This window comes from Mercenaria mercenaria, chromosome 7 (assembly GCF_021730395.1).
Source record: "Mercenaria mercenaria strain notata chromosome 7, MADL_Memer_1, whole genome shotgun sequence".
In the NCBI taxonomy this organism is placed as follows: Eukaryota; Metazoa; Mollusca; class Bivalvia; order Venerida; family Veneridae; genus Mercenaria; species Mercenaria mercenaria.
The window spans coordinates 692,803-708,586 of NC_069367.1; the positions used below are offsets into that span (position 1 = coordinate 692,803).

At 35.1% G+C, this 15,784-nt stretch overlaps 2 protein-coding genes across 2 annotated transcripts; both read left to right on the plus strand.

Moving 5' to 3' along the window:
- Positions 1-5,590: 5,590 nt before the first annotated feature.
- On the plus strand, positions 5,591-5,950 carry LOC128558718 (heavy metal-binding protein HIP-like). The gene has a single exon (XM_053548884.1). It carries the CDS (start codon positions 5,591-5,593, stop codon positions 5,948-5,950), a length of 360 nt encoding a protein of 119 aa, XP_053404859.1.
- Positions 5,951-10,644: 4,694 nt separating this feature from the next.
- On the plus strand, positions 10,645-12,335 carry LOC128558719 (pro-resilin-like). Its single transcript, XM_053548885.1, has 2 exons — positions 10,645-10,692; positions 11,469-12,335. The coding sequence occupies exons 1-2, from the start codon at positions 10,645-10,647 to the stop codon at positions 12,333-12,335; spliced, it is 915 nt and encodes a 304-aa protein (XP_053404860.1).
- The last annotated feature ends 3,449 nt before the right edge of the window (positions 12,336-15,784 follow it).

The following is a 15,784-nucleotide window of genomic DNA, read 5'->3' on the forward strand; positions in this document are numbered from 1 at the left end:
TCTTGTAGAATAGCTGTATTACACCTGTCCAGTAATATCATAATGATTTGCGTGAATGTCATATGGGAGGAAAAAGTAGGTCACTAGGTCGTGGTTGGTCTTTTATCAGTTTTATTCTTCCAAGGGAAATAACCTTTTAAAATTTTGTCGTAATTAAAGTAAAGGGTTATCTGTAATAGCTTTAACTGTAATAGTTGCTCCGTAACTTCATGATTGAAGGATTTAAAACTTCTAGCCTTTGACCATCGAATGGTCTTAAAGCTAAATCATTTCTCTAGACATGTTGCCAGGAAAATATATGAGTAAGCATATTCCACGCCTACGATGATGTACTTCTTTCAGAATCACCAAGCAAAATACTATCAAATAATTATATCTGTTGTCCTTATGATATATGGTGGAGTTCATGATATTAAATTTTGTGACCACACGATATGCTTTGTATATAGAGTACAAAACTAAAATATAAAAAGATCGAGGCGAGGCAAGGCGAAGTGAGGCGAGGGATTTAAAGGCTAGCTTAGACGTGTAAAGGCGAGGTTAGGTGAGATGAGCCAAGACAAGACTAGTATTGGCAAGTCAATGCGAAGTAAGTCGAGTCAATGTGATGTGAATGGAGTCAAGACGAGGCGAAGCAAAGTGTATCGAAGAAAATGTGCTTAAGACCGAATTTTCAGAGTATATATAGTCTCCTTAAAAGATAAACGAGCGTAAAGCGTTTTTTTGAAGTTAGAAGAAGTATAATCGGTTCTTTTAATTTAATTTCTTTAGATGTTTAAACGAGCACGCAATGCAATAAAATCAAACAGGCACAGACATGGGTTTCGTATGATCAGTTCTCAATACCTTTTCTATTGATAGAATTTAATTTTTATGGTCATGTATAAAGCTAACGAAATTATAACATGGATTTTAAAATTAAGTAATTATAAACAGTATCATATATTAGTCAAAAAAGTTGTGCAAAATAAATATCTTTCTTTTCTTATTTTTGTGAGAGATGTGTATTATCTAACTGATAAGTCTTTGTGAAAAAGTTGTTGTTTGAAAAGCAAGGAAGAAAAATAAGTAACAAAGAATGTCACTTTGCTGTACGATTTATTAAAATATATGTTTAAAATTCTCTCACAAGTAAACAACTGCAAACAAGATGGAAGATTTTTTCTTTTGTTCTTATCAAAGATATCTCGCATTTGGTTTTGGTTCTACTGATGGACACGGAGATTATTCAAGTTAACAGGACATATGTCTATCTTTCATCTTTTGATTGCTTCTTAATGGTTTGTTTTTGGGAATATTCCTTTTACTAAATCAAAATAGATAAAAAAAGAAGAATATCTACTATATATATAATTCAACATGAATATCATTTTACTTATACGCATCAAATATTACAATGGTCTCTCCTCCTTCGTCAAAGTTCGTATACCAGTCGTGGAACATAAGAAAATACTGTGTCCTCCGTAGCTAGCATAAAAGCCGAGGTGATAAGACTAGTCCGTGCACATCACACAAGTATTTCTCATTGAGTTCCAGCATTACTCGACTGTGCACCGGCTTGATTGTCTTGGAGATTGTTCGCACAAATAATAAAAGATTTATTTCCCTGTCACGTGGCGTTTTCTCAAATTGCTCGGTCATGCTCCGGCTAGTTAAGTAGGGAGATATTAACATCATTATGGATGTTATTTGCCAGAGTAGGACAAATGGCTTAAATGATAGCCATCTAATAAAACTCGCACTGTGCCTATATCAACATCACCACCGTATACTTCAGTCAAGTTATAGAGTTGCAAAGTACACCCATGCGCATAAAAACAACTGTTTAGTGCTAAACTGAAATACAGAATACATTTGACTTACATTGTTTGTTTGATATGGGGTTTATTTTAATTTCAACCACAGTTCAGTCACAAATGGCAGTAAATGTTTGGATTTCTTAGCACAAGTACACTTCCGTATAAAATGTTGAGAGACAATACGATCAGATGATTATTGTTTTAGAGGACCACACCAACGACCTCTTGGTAAGTAGTTTTGATTAGATATCGTCTGATAACCTTGTGGACTCATTGGCTTCAAATCTGCAACCATGTAATTTTTGTTGAACAATGTAAAAAAGTGATTTTCCTGATATCGACGCCCCAGAATAAGAAGGGCGTAAGTGTTAGTTATGCCCTTTTATGAATATTACATTTTTTTAAAAGTACATACCAAGGGGAATTATCCTATGAAAAATATTTTTTATTACAAGCTGCTGTGTTGACCAAATTCACCAATAATAGAAGGGCGTAAGTTAAAAGTTTTTCAGAACCATAGTAATAGAAGGGTGTATCTGCACTTAAATGTTGTATCAGAAGAATTCACTTACGTCTACAGAATTAGAAGGGCGTATCTGTCATAGAGAGTTTTCTCGTTTTGCCGAAAACTATGATTTGCTGAGGCGTCGATATACAAACATTTTCGTTCGCTGTGCCTAGCCTTACATAGGACTTTGTTTGTCATAGTTGTGTTGTGATTTATTTAGTAAGTTTGCAATTCATCTTTTGCCAGTAGATATTTTCTTGTAGTACATTACTGCATTTTTTGGTTGCAAAGAAATTCATTGAAAGTCAATACTGATTAACTTCTTTTGCCATTTGTGACTGAGAGATTAATTATATGAAAAATGGAAATCGTAAATAAACTAGTGTTAACTTTATATCTTTTGTTTCAAACATTTTCGATACAAGTTTACGCTGCTAGTGCCGATGAGGAACCACAGTGCGAATCAAAATGTGAATGTGACCTTAAACTACTGGAGAAAATTGCCACAATGGGAACAGAATTGTCGCAGTTCAGACATACAATAGAGAAGCAACAAGCAAACATGGAAAGACAACAAACGGAAATGGAAAGTCTTCAAAATGAACTGACAGGTATAGCTAGTGATAAGTAAATTTTTATGCTATACATTTTTGATCATGGGCCTAAAAGAAGGATGGCATGTACTTTAAAAAATCAAAACAAAATAAAAAAAAAAGAAAAAAAAGAATAAATCAATAAGAAAAATCAAAACAAAAAATCGCAAAAACAGAGTCAGCCGTGTGAATTTGAAAATAAATGCCTTGGACCAAATTATGTTCAACTTTGCATAATCGAGAAAGCAAATAAAAATGAACAAAAAAAAAAAAAACAAAGACAAATATCAACCAGGGAATGCCACGCACCAAAAACGCAGCCTCCTCAAAACGAAACCCAAGTCGGGCGTGTCAATTAAAAAAAAAACGCAATTAAACAAACACACGAAAATTATTAGCTGAATTGAAAATGACATAATCTCTCGAAATTTCGACTTGCTTTTCTTATTAACTACAGTGTTGTTATAGTTTCTGGTCCTTCGAGATCATTGATATTAACTCATATAGATTTGAAGGTTGAATACTGCCTAAGCCGGTGCTAGGGGGCGTGGGCAGTATGGCATTTTCCATTACTGCTCATGAACAGACTCAATCCAACCGAGTCTGCAATTTTCACAGTTTGTCTTATTCTCGGTGCTTCCGCGGGATCTACTTTCCAGGTTTTATTACTTCACAACAGCGGGTGTCAACTGCTGTGTGGCGGAGGTAAAAAATCGCGCCGACTTCGTCTCAGTGTTGTTATATTTTCTGGACCTTCGGGATAATTTATTTCAACTCGTATAGATTTGAAGATTGAATACTGCTTAAGCCGGTGACAAGGGGCGTGGGCGGTGTTGCGTTTTCCATTACTGCTCATGAACAGACTCAGTTCAAACGAGTCTACAATTTTCACTGCTTGCCTTGTTCTCGGTGCTTCCGAGGGATCTACCTTCCAGGTTTTGTTTCTTTACAACATCGGGTGTGATGTGCCGTGTGGCAGCCGTAAAAAGTCGACCCGACTTCATCTCAATGTTATATTTTCTGGTCTTTCGGGATCATTGATTTCAACTCATATAGATTTGAAGATTGAATACTGCTTAAGCCGGTGCTAGGGGGCGTGGGCAGTGTTGCATTTCCATTACTGCTCATGAACAGACTCAATCCAACCGAGTCTGCAATATTTACTGTTTGCCTTGTTCTCGATGCTTCCGAGAGAACTACTTTCCAGGTTTTATTCACTGGCACCAGACCAGAAAGAAAATACCTCTGTACATGTTATACCCTACCCCTATGTATTCTATATGAACCATAGTCATGAACGGGAAAGTGCACTAACCCATTTCAATCGTACATCTCTCACATAAAACGTGCAGTTCGGTGAATTGGTACCCAGCATATTGAACAAGTGGTAATTTACCTTCCATCGTGCACCAGTCACATTGTCTCAATATTTTATATTGCAGAGATACTCCACATATTTTATGCTTTCACTAACGTTACAGAAATAACTTGCTTGAACTTCCCTAATGAACAACATAGAGGTCACAGTAGTGCGAAATGTAAACACAGAAAAACCGAATGCAAAATATTTTCAGTTTTACAATAAAACTCGAAATGATGAGTGAAATTCATCTTATATATGATTTTGAATTTGAAGGCGTTGGTATACATCTGAAATGTTTATTTAATTCATATCGCACATTTATGCTGCATATACACATAGAGCACACATGTAGTTAAACCACGACTGACATACATTTTCACATCAGCCAGTCAGAATGGGTTTTTAATCTAGACCGGAATTTCAATAGGGAAGTTCAACGAAGTCTTTTGTGTAACGTGAAAAAAACTATAAACTACTCGTTGTTTCTCTCAGATAAGAAATATTAAAGAAATGTGACCGGTACACAATGGAAGATAAATTACCACTTGTTCAATATCCATTGTACACATTTACTGAACTGTGCGTTTTAGGTATGAAATGCGCGATTGAAATGGGCAAGTATATTTTCCCGTTCATGACCATGGTTCATATAAAATACCTAGAGGTAGGGTATAACATGTACAGAGGCATTTTCTTTCTGGTCTGGTGCCAGTGGATTTATTATCATACATATACGTTTCAAGCTCAAGGTAAGGTGAAAAGTTGTATTTGTGGGTCAAGTCTAATTTTTGCGATACTGTAACAAACTTTCGCGCACTAACACTCTACCATTCTTGAGTTCTGTTGTAAATATTTTATCTCCCAAGATGAACATCCCTTTCGTATTTTCGAGATTTCTATGACACGAAAACGAAGATCTCGAAAGGACATCTATCGATTTCAAAATGTTCATCTAAATGTTGTAACTTTTTGACTAGTTTGACTCATTTTAGTTGTTTTACATTTTCTGCTCGCCTGCTTCTCAGACAGCTATTCTTTTCTTCGTTGCACTTACACAAGCCCTTTACAGACTTGTAATTGTATTTCGATCACAAGATGGAGGAAAACAATATTTGTAATTGTTAGCTCGTCGGTACAATATTTACATACACTGAATCAATTTCCCATATAGATGTCGTTCTTGCACTTCCGATTCAGAAAGCGAAGCTAGATAAACAACTCTATTTGATTGACCTTGTATTTGGTTGTAATAAGATATCAGCTTTATTTCCTTTCAGGACTGAAACCAAAGCAGACAATTGCCTTCCTCGCATAGCTGACTACTAGCATGTCAGGATACAGTTTCCGCGTCTACTTCCGGAATGTGAAACTGAATCTAGGGAACGCTTACATGCCACATCATGGGTTATTTATAGCACCTCTCAATGGTATATATCTGTTTGCTATCACTGCATGTTCATCTCCAGATAAATTCATTACACTTGAGCTTGCTGTCAAGAATAGTAGTGTTGGTCTACTGTTGGCTGGAGACAAAGATTACAGCGACTGCAACTCAAAACAATTCATGGTGCAACTTCAAGCCGGCGATCATGTTTTCACAGAAAATGGTGGTAGTGGGAATTTTCTTGAAGCAGCCTCGAGTTATGGGTTTCCATCATTCATGGGCGTGCTTTTACACGATGATTAAACTTATGCATGCTTAAGATTTACTGGAATTTTGATGAACGTAATAATTAGAAATAAAATTGTTCCTCGGATTATTATTAGAACTTTAGTTAACGTTAATTATGATTCAACTAATAAAGATTACTTAATTTAATTTTCATTTCTGTAGCTTCCTGGTCATGAATTTAAAGTAGAAAGGACTAACACCAAAAAAAAAAAAAAAAAACAGAAAAAAAATAAAAGAACAACAACAACAACAAAAACAGTCAAATGTTGCAACTGTATTACTTTATAAGCTGGAAACACTCTCTACTGTAGATTTAAAATATCTGACAAAACGGAATATTTTATTCAATTTGTTGCACTGCTAAAATCAAGACAGTTCAATAAATTAGTTGTGCATTTCGATATAGATTTTGCATATTTACCGTTTTTTTTATATTTTTATTCATGATAATATTGAGGTATTCTCTGTTTTCCTAATCCTATCTTGTTTTTGGTTTTCCTTTATAACTCCATTTTCAACATAAGATATAAAAATTTATAGAAATAGTAATGTACACATTGGAAATTTTACCCCAAACAAATCTATTTACATAACTATGTTAAACATGGACTGCAAAAATAGCCAGTTATATTACTGAAGCACAGGAAGAGAAAAACCAAATACTATTAAATCACTCGCTCCTGACATCCCTTTATATATATAACGTTCTTTATTTCATTCCTAAAATATTTATAAAAAATATATGATTTAGTAGTATGAATATCCCAAAATGAATTTTACCAAATATATGCTGGATATTCAACCAGTGTCTTTTCTATTTATCATTTTTTTTATAAGAACACATGGACATGACCAGCTGATGACCCTTATTGATTTTGAGGTCAGCTGGCCAAAGGTCAAAGTCATTGTGACCCGGAACAATTAAACAGTCTCCGGACGATAACTTGAGAACACATAGGCTTAGGATCACGAAACTTTAAAGGGATGTTGATCATGTACAGCAAATGACTCCCTATTGACTCTGAGGTCAAATGTCATGGTCACAGTGATTCGGAATAGTTAAACTGTTTTCGGATGATAACTTGAGAACGATTAGGCTCAAGGTCACGGAACTTTATAGGGAGGTTGATCATGAGCAGCAGATGACACCTCTTTATTATGAGTTCAGTAGGTCAAAGATCAAGGTCACATTGACACAGAAAAGAGAAAGTTATTTGCCAGAGTGAGAAATGCTATGGTCTAAGGTCATACAGAGTTTACGTATGACTGGTATATGGCCCTAAATTATTTATTTGATTTCTGTATAATTTCTGTTCCTTGTGCATTTACTGAATGCATCAAGGGGGTATTTCGTGTACAACGAGCTCTTGTTATTATAAGTTTTCATACTCGTAGCCAGATATTATATTATTTTCTACTAAATATTGGTCAATGTTTTTCAATTTGTGCCGATTAAATATCATCTTAACTGTTGCAATAGCCGGTACGCCATGCATTAGGATAAGTGTGGTGCTTTGGCATGCATATCTGCAATTCACTTGCTTATTCTATCTGTCTAGACACCCTTTTGGCTAATTATATATCCCTCAGTCCGCCTGCCCGTCCTTCCGTCACAATTCATTTCCGATGAATAACTTGAGAAACATTTCATCTAGAACCTTCAAAGTCCATAGCGTGATAGGACTTATAGAGTTAGTACCCCTATTGTTTTTGGTCACTCCATTAAATGTCAAGGTCATAGGCGCCTTACGATGTAAACAGTTTCCGATCAGGCCATCCTTAAAAAATTGTTTGTTTGCGGTAACGCGACCGACTCACGAAAATCGCCGCGACTCAAACAATTTTTTAACCTAAAACTCGGATTTTTTTTTTCGGTGCCATGTTTTTATTCTTTCCTGTTTCGTTATTTCTTTTGGGTAACTATTTGTATTTGTATAAGTTTTCCTAGACAGTGTTCGTTGAGGTTCAACTACATGATTGATCGATATGACCGATAAGAAACAAAATGTGTCAATGTTACGCTTTCTGTATACCGCTAATTAACAAGTGACACAAATACGATAATAGGCTGGTCTTCTGTGCATTGTTTATCAATTAACTTTTACACATTGATCAATAAATACCTTTGGCAATGACGGACATTATTGTATCAAATACAAACCGCGAGAAGCCCACGTGTCAGTCGGCGCGTGGCATGATTGACATCTGCCAGAAGCTGATTAATATACCAAGCTCCGCCTACTGCCATACTTCCGCTTATGGCGGCGAACAATATTCGAATTCACCGGGATTTTGATTGACAAGGGGCAGTTCTTTCGAACTCGAGACCATAAAAGAAAATTTCCTCGGGTCAAGCCGACGCACGGGAATTTTTTTTGTGCGGGTCAAATACGAGTTTTTCTCGATAAGTTCGAGTGAAAACCCAGAATCTCGGGTCTACCGAACGCCCTGCCGATTTCCTGATATACTACAAAATTATGCAAAAAGTTGTTTAGAAAATTCCACATGGACAAATCGTGGTACATAGTGTTATCTGTGCAATACTGCAGACGTATTTAACCGAGTTTTAGATTTGTAAAATAATGATTTTTCTCGTACGTAAAACATCTGGGAAAGATAAATTCTTGGATATCATCCTGTCATAATTTCTCAAACAATTTTGCAAACAAATAATAATTTTAGTTTCGATCTTTTGTCGTTGCATAATCTTTTTAATCTGCCTCGAGGATAAAACTGAAGTGACACTGCACAAGTCACTTGGAAAGAGCACAATAAACGTCAAAAATATTAGACAGACAAAATTTTCTTACCTGAAAATTTATTTATAAAGTTAAGCATCCTTTCAATGCAATGACTAAAACCAGCGAAAGAAATCCATAATGTTTACATTTCTAGATTTTCCTATTTGCGTGAAATTAAATTTCCATGGGTCCACTTTTTCCTATTTTTCAAAACACAGACTTTAGAAACATAATTATTATTACTGAAACTTTCTGTGACTTAAATAATGTAACTGAAATTCATGCAAATTTTTGACACCTGCCATCAGAAACTGGGTTTAATCTGTTTGACAACTGTTTCTTTTTATGTGTGCCGACAGTAGCAGATCAAAGAAGACACTTGCAGATCAAAGAAGACCTGTATTATGTGTGATGTCATAGTGATGTCACTGCTATTGACATGTATTTAATTCAAAAAGTGACTGTGAAATGCTTTTATGGGTTTTTGTGTTTTGACTTTGAGTGCATTAGCACTGGAAGCTTGATTTATTTTTGCTGATATGGAATTAACCTAGCTTTTTTTAATTGTATTCATATTCAGATTAGGCTTTTCTTGGTTAAGGCAATCATTGCAAGAGTGAAAAAAACTTTAATTTGCAGTTTAATCACATTAGATTCACAAGGATAAAAAATTAGGTTTACATTGCTAAGTATATTTAGTTCCATTTTAAACTTGCCTGTCATGGCGCTATTAAAAATCTTTCCGCGTTTCCCTAAAATCACTCCACTTCTCCATAATCTTAGCTGAGGAAGAAATGACTTCTCCCTAAAATATTAACATAGCTTAAGCCCTGAGTAAACAATGTAAAACAATTAAGTATTGTCTTAAAATTACATGTACAATAAGCATACAAAAAAAAAAATGAAAAAAAAAAAATCCCTACCTACCTACTCACACTAAAAATTCTGGGTCGCGTTACTGCAAACAAACAATTTTTTAAGGATGGCCTCAGTAAATTGAAAACTACATGACCCAGAACCTTGAAACTTCACAGTATAATTGGACATGCCAAATAGTAAGTTCTTTTGATTTTGTGATAAGTAGATGAAAGGTCAAGGTCACAGGGGTCAGAAAACGGAAAACCGTTTCCGATCAATAACTTGTCAAGCACTTAACACAGAAAATTGAAGCTTCATAGGATGATTGTACTTGCACGGTTTGACTCCTTTCGATTTTGGGGTCAGTAGGTCAAAGCTCATGGTCATAGGGGCAGAATATGTAAAGCCGTTTCTCATCAATTACTTGAGAACAACAAGCCTAAGAACGTTGATACTTAATGGGATGACTGGACATGCAGAGTAATGACTTTAATTGATCTTGTCAGTAGGCCTAAGGTCCAGGTCATTGGGGCAAGAACACGCAAAACCGTTTCGATAAATAACTTGAGAACCACATGACCCATGACAATGAAATTTAATGGGATGATTTAACATTCAAAGTCAAAGACATGCATTTTGGCAAGGCATCATGTATACGAGTTAAAAATATGATCTCTTTACTTCATTATATATTAATACTTATTATAGACAAGGTGTATCTAGGATTTCACCAAATGAGTTAGTTGTAGGGCTAGTCTCTGACCCCAGTTGAGCAAATTTAAAAAATGACCTGTATTACATTAAAACAAACATTTTAATCAGGTTTCATATTTATCAGAAAACAATTTGAGCCCAGTTCCAACAATAGTCCAGCTTTCCTTGGGACCAAGTATCGTACAGATCAGGTAGAAAATACACTCTCTACAAAGATAACAACGTTTTTTAAGACTTGATTCAGAGACTTTTGATCTCATTTTACCTAGTTTCAAAACCTAGATTTAATGATATCTGACTAGGTTTCGTGTCAAACAGTCTCTATAAATTGGTAAATTTATCCATGATATTGCCTTGATCGAATATTATATTTAATGGGTACAGAAACCCAGGAGCATGCTTCTCTACACACGTACAAAAGACGGCCTGAAGGCTCACATACAGGTTTGTAATACCATTTTCATTCTGACTTTACATAACAGTGACTGAACTCTGTGTTGAATGTCTGAACTGTTCCAGGCGTAGATGTAAAAAAATAGTATGATTTTTGCTCATTTGACAATGCAATTCAAAGATTAATTCATGAGTGTGAGAAAAACTTTCATAAGGCCGAATCTGACTAAAGTACTTGATCTTCTAAGCGAAGATCTGAGGATGACCCATTAAACATTCATCTTTCTGTATATTTGAATTACTAGTATTGCTATTGTTTCGCAAATCCATTTTATTTTAATCAATCAGACGACTCGTTCAACAAGCATTTGGCTGAACCGATGAGATATTATAGTAATCCGTTTCCTATCTTCTCATCGGGAAAAGCACCGTTAAGTAGGCATGCGCAGTGACACAGGTCAAGCGTTTTATCTACACTTCTATGATATTAATCTATTATATCAATTCGATATATACCTGAAATACAGGTGATAGACAAAAGAGCTCTAGTGAAGTAGAAAGAAAAGTGTCATAGCCGTAAAGGCACTCATAATAAACAATAGTATCCCCTTGATACTAATATTATTTATCACCCTGCTGATAGTCTTTAGGCGTTAGAACCAAGGTGGTAGTAATAATAACACTGTTGATTGCCAGGTATTAGAAAATTTAAGCACTAAGAAGCCCGGTGATGGGTATTATAACCCGTTGATAGCAGTAAGAACCCCGGTGATAGGGATTAGAATTAATCATGGTGACAGAAGTAAGAACCTGGGTGATATCAGAAGCCCGGTGAAAGCAGTAAAATCCCCGATGATAGCAATAAGAAACCTGGTGATAGTAGTAACAATCCTAGTGATAGATATCAGAAGCCCGGTGAAAGCAGTAAAAACCCCAGTGATAGCAATAAGAACCCTGGTGATAGCAGTAAGTATCCTAGTGATAGATATCAGAAGCCCGGTGATAGCAGTAAAAACCCCGGTGATAGCAATAAGAACCCTGGTGATAGCAGTAAGAATCCTAGTGATAGATATCAGAAGCCCGGTGAAAGCAGTAAAAACCCCAGTGATAGCAATAAGAACCCTGGTGATAGCAGTAACAATCCTAGTGATAGATATCATAAGCCCGGTGAAAGCAGTAAAAACCCCAGTGATAGCAATAAGAACCCTGGTGATAGCAGTAAGAATCCTAGTGATAGATATCAGAAGCCCGGTGATAGCAGTAAAAACCCCGGTGATAGCAATAAGAACCCTGGTGATAGCAGTAAGAATCCTAGTGATAGATATCAGAAGCCCGGTGAAAGCAGTAAAAACCCCAGTGATAGCAATAAGAACCCTGGTGATAGCAGTAAGAATCCTAGTGATAGATATCAGAAGCCCGGTGAAAGCAGTACAATCCCCGGTGATAGCAATAAGAACCCTGGTGATAGCAGTAAGAATCCTAGTGATAGATATCAGAAGCCCGGTGAAAGCAGTAAAATCCCCGATGATAGCAATAAGAACCCTGGTGATAGCAGTAAGAATCCTAGTGATAGATATCAGAAGCCCGGTGAAAGCAGTAAAACCCCGGTGATAGCAATAAGAACCCTTGTGATAGCAGTAAGAATCCTAGTGACAGATATCAGAAGCCAAGTGAAAGCAGTAAAACCCCGGTGATAGCAATAAGAACCCTGGTGATAGCAGTAAGAATCCTAGTGACAGATATTAGAAGCCAAGTGAAAGCAGTCAAAACCCCGGTGATAACAGTAAGAATCCTAGTGATAGCAGTAAGAATCCTAGTGACAGATATCAGAAGCCAAGTGAAAGCAGTCAAAACCCCGGTGATAACAGTAAGAATCCTAGTGATAGACATCAGAAGCCCGGTGAAAGCAGTAACAGAAAACGGTGATACCAGGAAGAACACCGGTGATAGGCACAATGGCGCAATGGCACCAGAATAGAAAGAAAATGCCTCTGTACACGTTATACCCTACCCCTAGTTATTCTGAAAGAACCATTGTCATGAACGGGAAAATGCACTAACACATTTACATTTCAATCGTACATTTCTCACGTAAAACGCAGTTTGATGAATGGACACGTTCCTGTCACTTTCCTGTCTGTTTGCATTTTCCGTTAACAAAACGTACTTCGTGTTCCAATGAAATCAACTTGTTCAAAACTTTATAGTCGTAGTCAGTTTGAGACAAACACCGAGGTACATCATTTCTTATTAAGTTGTGTACACAAAGCTATATTGATAAAAATATCACAGAAAAAGTTAGTTTCTTCATCATACTTTTTTCCGGAAAAAAATCAACCAAACAGCAACTCGTTTTTCTATTAATTATCTTTATGGACGTTCGGATTAAACTCATGTACGCGCTCATGTACGACCAACGCGATTAAGCAGTTAAAACCGGAAAAAATACTTAACAGTTGTCATCAAGTATCAGGCAAGTGTAATGACAAATCTAATACTTAATTCGGTTAATCACAAGTTTGACTTCGCGGGAGTGAAATAGATCCATTACATACATTTGATAATACACTAGACTAAGTGTTATAAAGCTTTGATGTTGACGTCGTTTATTTATAGGAGACATTGGTCGATTTTTCTGAGACTCGCATTTTATTACTTTATTCAATTCGTTTAATAATAATAATAATAATAAAAAAATATACTCGTTTAATAAATTCAATATGTAAAAAAGACGCCCATGAAATATCTCCATTTCTCATGGTAAAAATAGAAATAGTGTTCAAAAGCGTTTAGCATGTTTGGTCACAGTGTAAAGGTTACAAAGAGAGCTATATTCGGTGTACGTTTTGTTGTTCAGCGGAACAATAATAGTTCGCTCTTCTTCTCGGAAGTCGACAAGCTCTCGACAGCCACTAAAAGCGTTGTTTGAAAGAAAGGTTATTTCTAAACTAGAGCTGACTTTGTAGCGCATCTTTTTTATTGGATGTTATCGCATAAAATGGTCAATAAAATGCTGTTGTGTTTTCGGGCTTTCATGTAAAATTAAAAACTAATTTAAAGCAAAACAGTGTTTTAACACTATTTATACACGTTGGGTGGTTATACCTACAGAATAATAATTTCACGAGGTCGTAGCTCGAGTGAATTATTTCGTACGATGTATAACCACCGGAGAGTATAAATAGTGTAAAACACGGCTTTGCTATAAATTATATCGATTCTAAAACATCATTTATTGTTAAAATGAGATCAATGTGATAGAATTGGATTTTTGTCACTAAATGGTAGATCAACACGCTCCTAATGCTCGGCTAAACCGGAAATGGAAATACGTCTTGCGGAATAGTCCAATTTAAACGCAAATGATGGCGAATTATTCTCCATAGCGAATTACCAACTCAGTGTGTGGGTGTAAAACAATGAAGACATTTGGAATATGCGACATTTCGTTTAAATCGTCTTTTTAAGTAAAATATTTGATCAAACTTGAAAGCGCTACTTCTCGATGCGTATATGGCGCTAAATATCACGTTTCTATATACGTAAACAGCCAATCGGCATAAACAAAATTGTTTCTAACTATAGACTGATATCATCGGTGTGTAGACCAATCACACTTTTTCTGTAACATTGCACTCCATCATTTATTTGATTTGCCTGATTGCACACGGCACTAACTACTGTTACATGACAATACATATAGTTTTTTAGCTCGTCAGATTTTTGAAAAAACAACAAAAAAAAAAAAAAAAAAAAAAAAAAAAAAAAAAAAAAAAAAAAAAAAAAAACAACTAAAACACAGGTATTGTCATAACTTGATCGTCGGCGTTGATTAAAATTTTTGTTTAGGTCAACTTCTTCTCAAAAACTATAAGAGCTAGAGCTTTGAAATTTTGCACATTTATTTGTTTTTATTAGGGGACTATGTAGGCCAATAACCATAAATCTGATATGAAATTTGCAGACGAGCTTTTGCATCTGCAGGCGGTGCTCTTGTTTTAAGTAAGATCTACGTTGTATAAAAGGCTCTTTTGTGAAAAATATTTTGTTCTATGACCTCGCTTTTAAATAACACGGAAGAAAACAAAATATAAAGTATGTCATTATGCTTTTAAATATTTGTAATCTTAGATATAGGATTATCAATTTCTTCAGCAAAAAGAGTTTTAAAGACAACAAACGGGAAAATTTGTCTTTGTTTTGCAATTGTTATTTTAAAGAGACTTGTTTGTCAACAATTTCATACTACATTTTTATCGCATTGATAGACACAAGACCTAGCCATTTTATTTTTTGTTTCCTGATGATTATGATGATGTAATTTTTGAAAAATGTTTTCGCCACAATTAACAAATAATTGCACCAGTTTAAATTAGTGCGATGTACACGATTGAAAGCAAAATGAATACGATAAAACAATCAAGTGCATCTCTCAAAAATCCTATTTACCCATTTTACTAATTCAAAAGTAACCATACTAGTAGGTATCTCAAATTGGAATAAGTTGATGCTGACACCTTTACTTTAATCTGCATCTCAATAAAGCTACTTTGTCTTAAACCTCTTTTTATATTTTGTAACAATCACTGTTTTATAAAGACGGAAAATGACAATTTTTAGATAAAGAAGGACTTTGATGAATCAATTTTGAATTGATTATTTTTTACACAGATTTTTACCTTGGATGATAGTATAAATATGCAGAAAAAAATATATTGTTTAATTTTTGTTACGTATTTAAATTTGGGACACTTTTGTTCTGACAGATTCAACTTGTTTATTTCTTTATTGTTTGACACAGCAGTATAAATACGCAGGAAAAATATATTGTTTTATTTTTGTTACGTATTTAAATTTGAAACACTTTTGTTCTGGCAGATTCTTCTTGTTTATTTCTTTATTGTTTGACATAGCAGTATTATCATTTTAGCCCTATTTAATTAGGTTATGTATCATGAGTGAACAAAATTAATATAAACTTCCCCACAAAATTGGGATCGAGAACGAGTTATTTCAAATTTACTCTTTCTAGTCAAATTGTCACTGAGATCGAACTCGCAACATTTGGATTGGTCCCACTGAGTTGTCTCAAATACTGATAATGTTTTTAGTTTTAACTTAACACTAAACTTTGTTACAAATC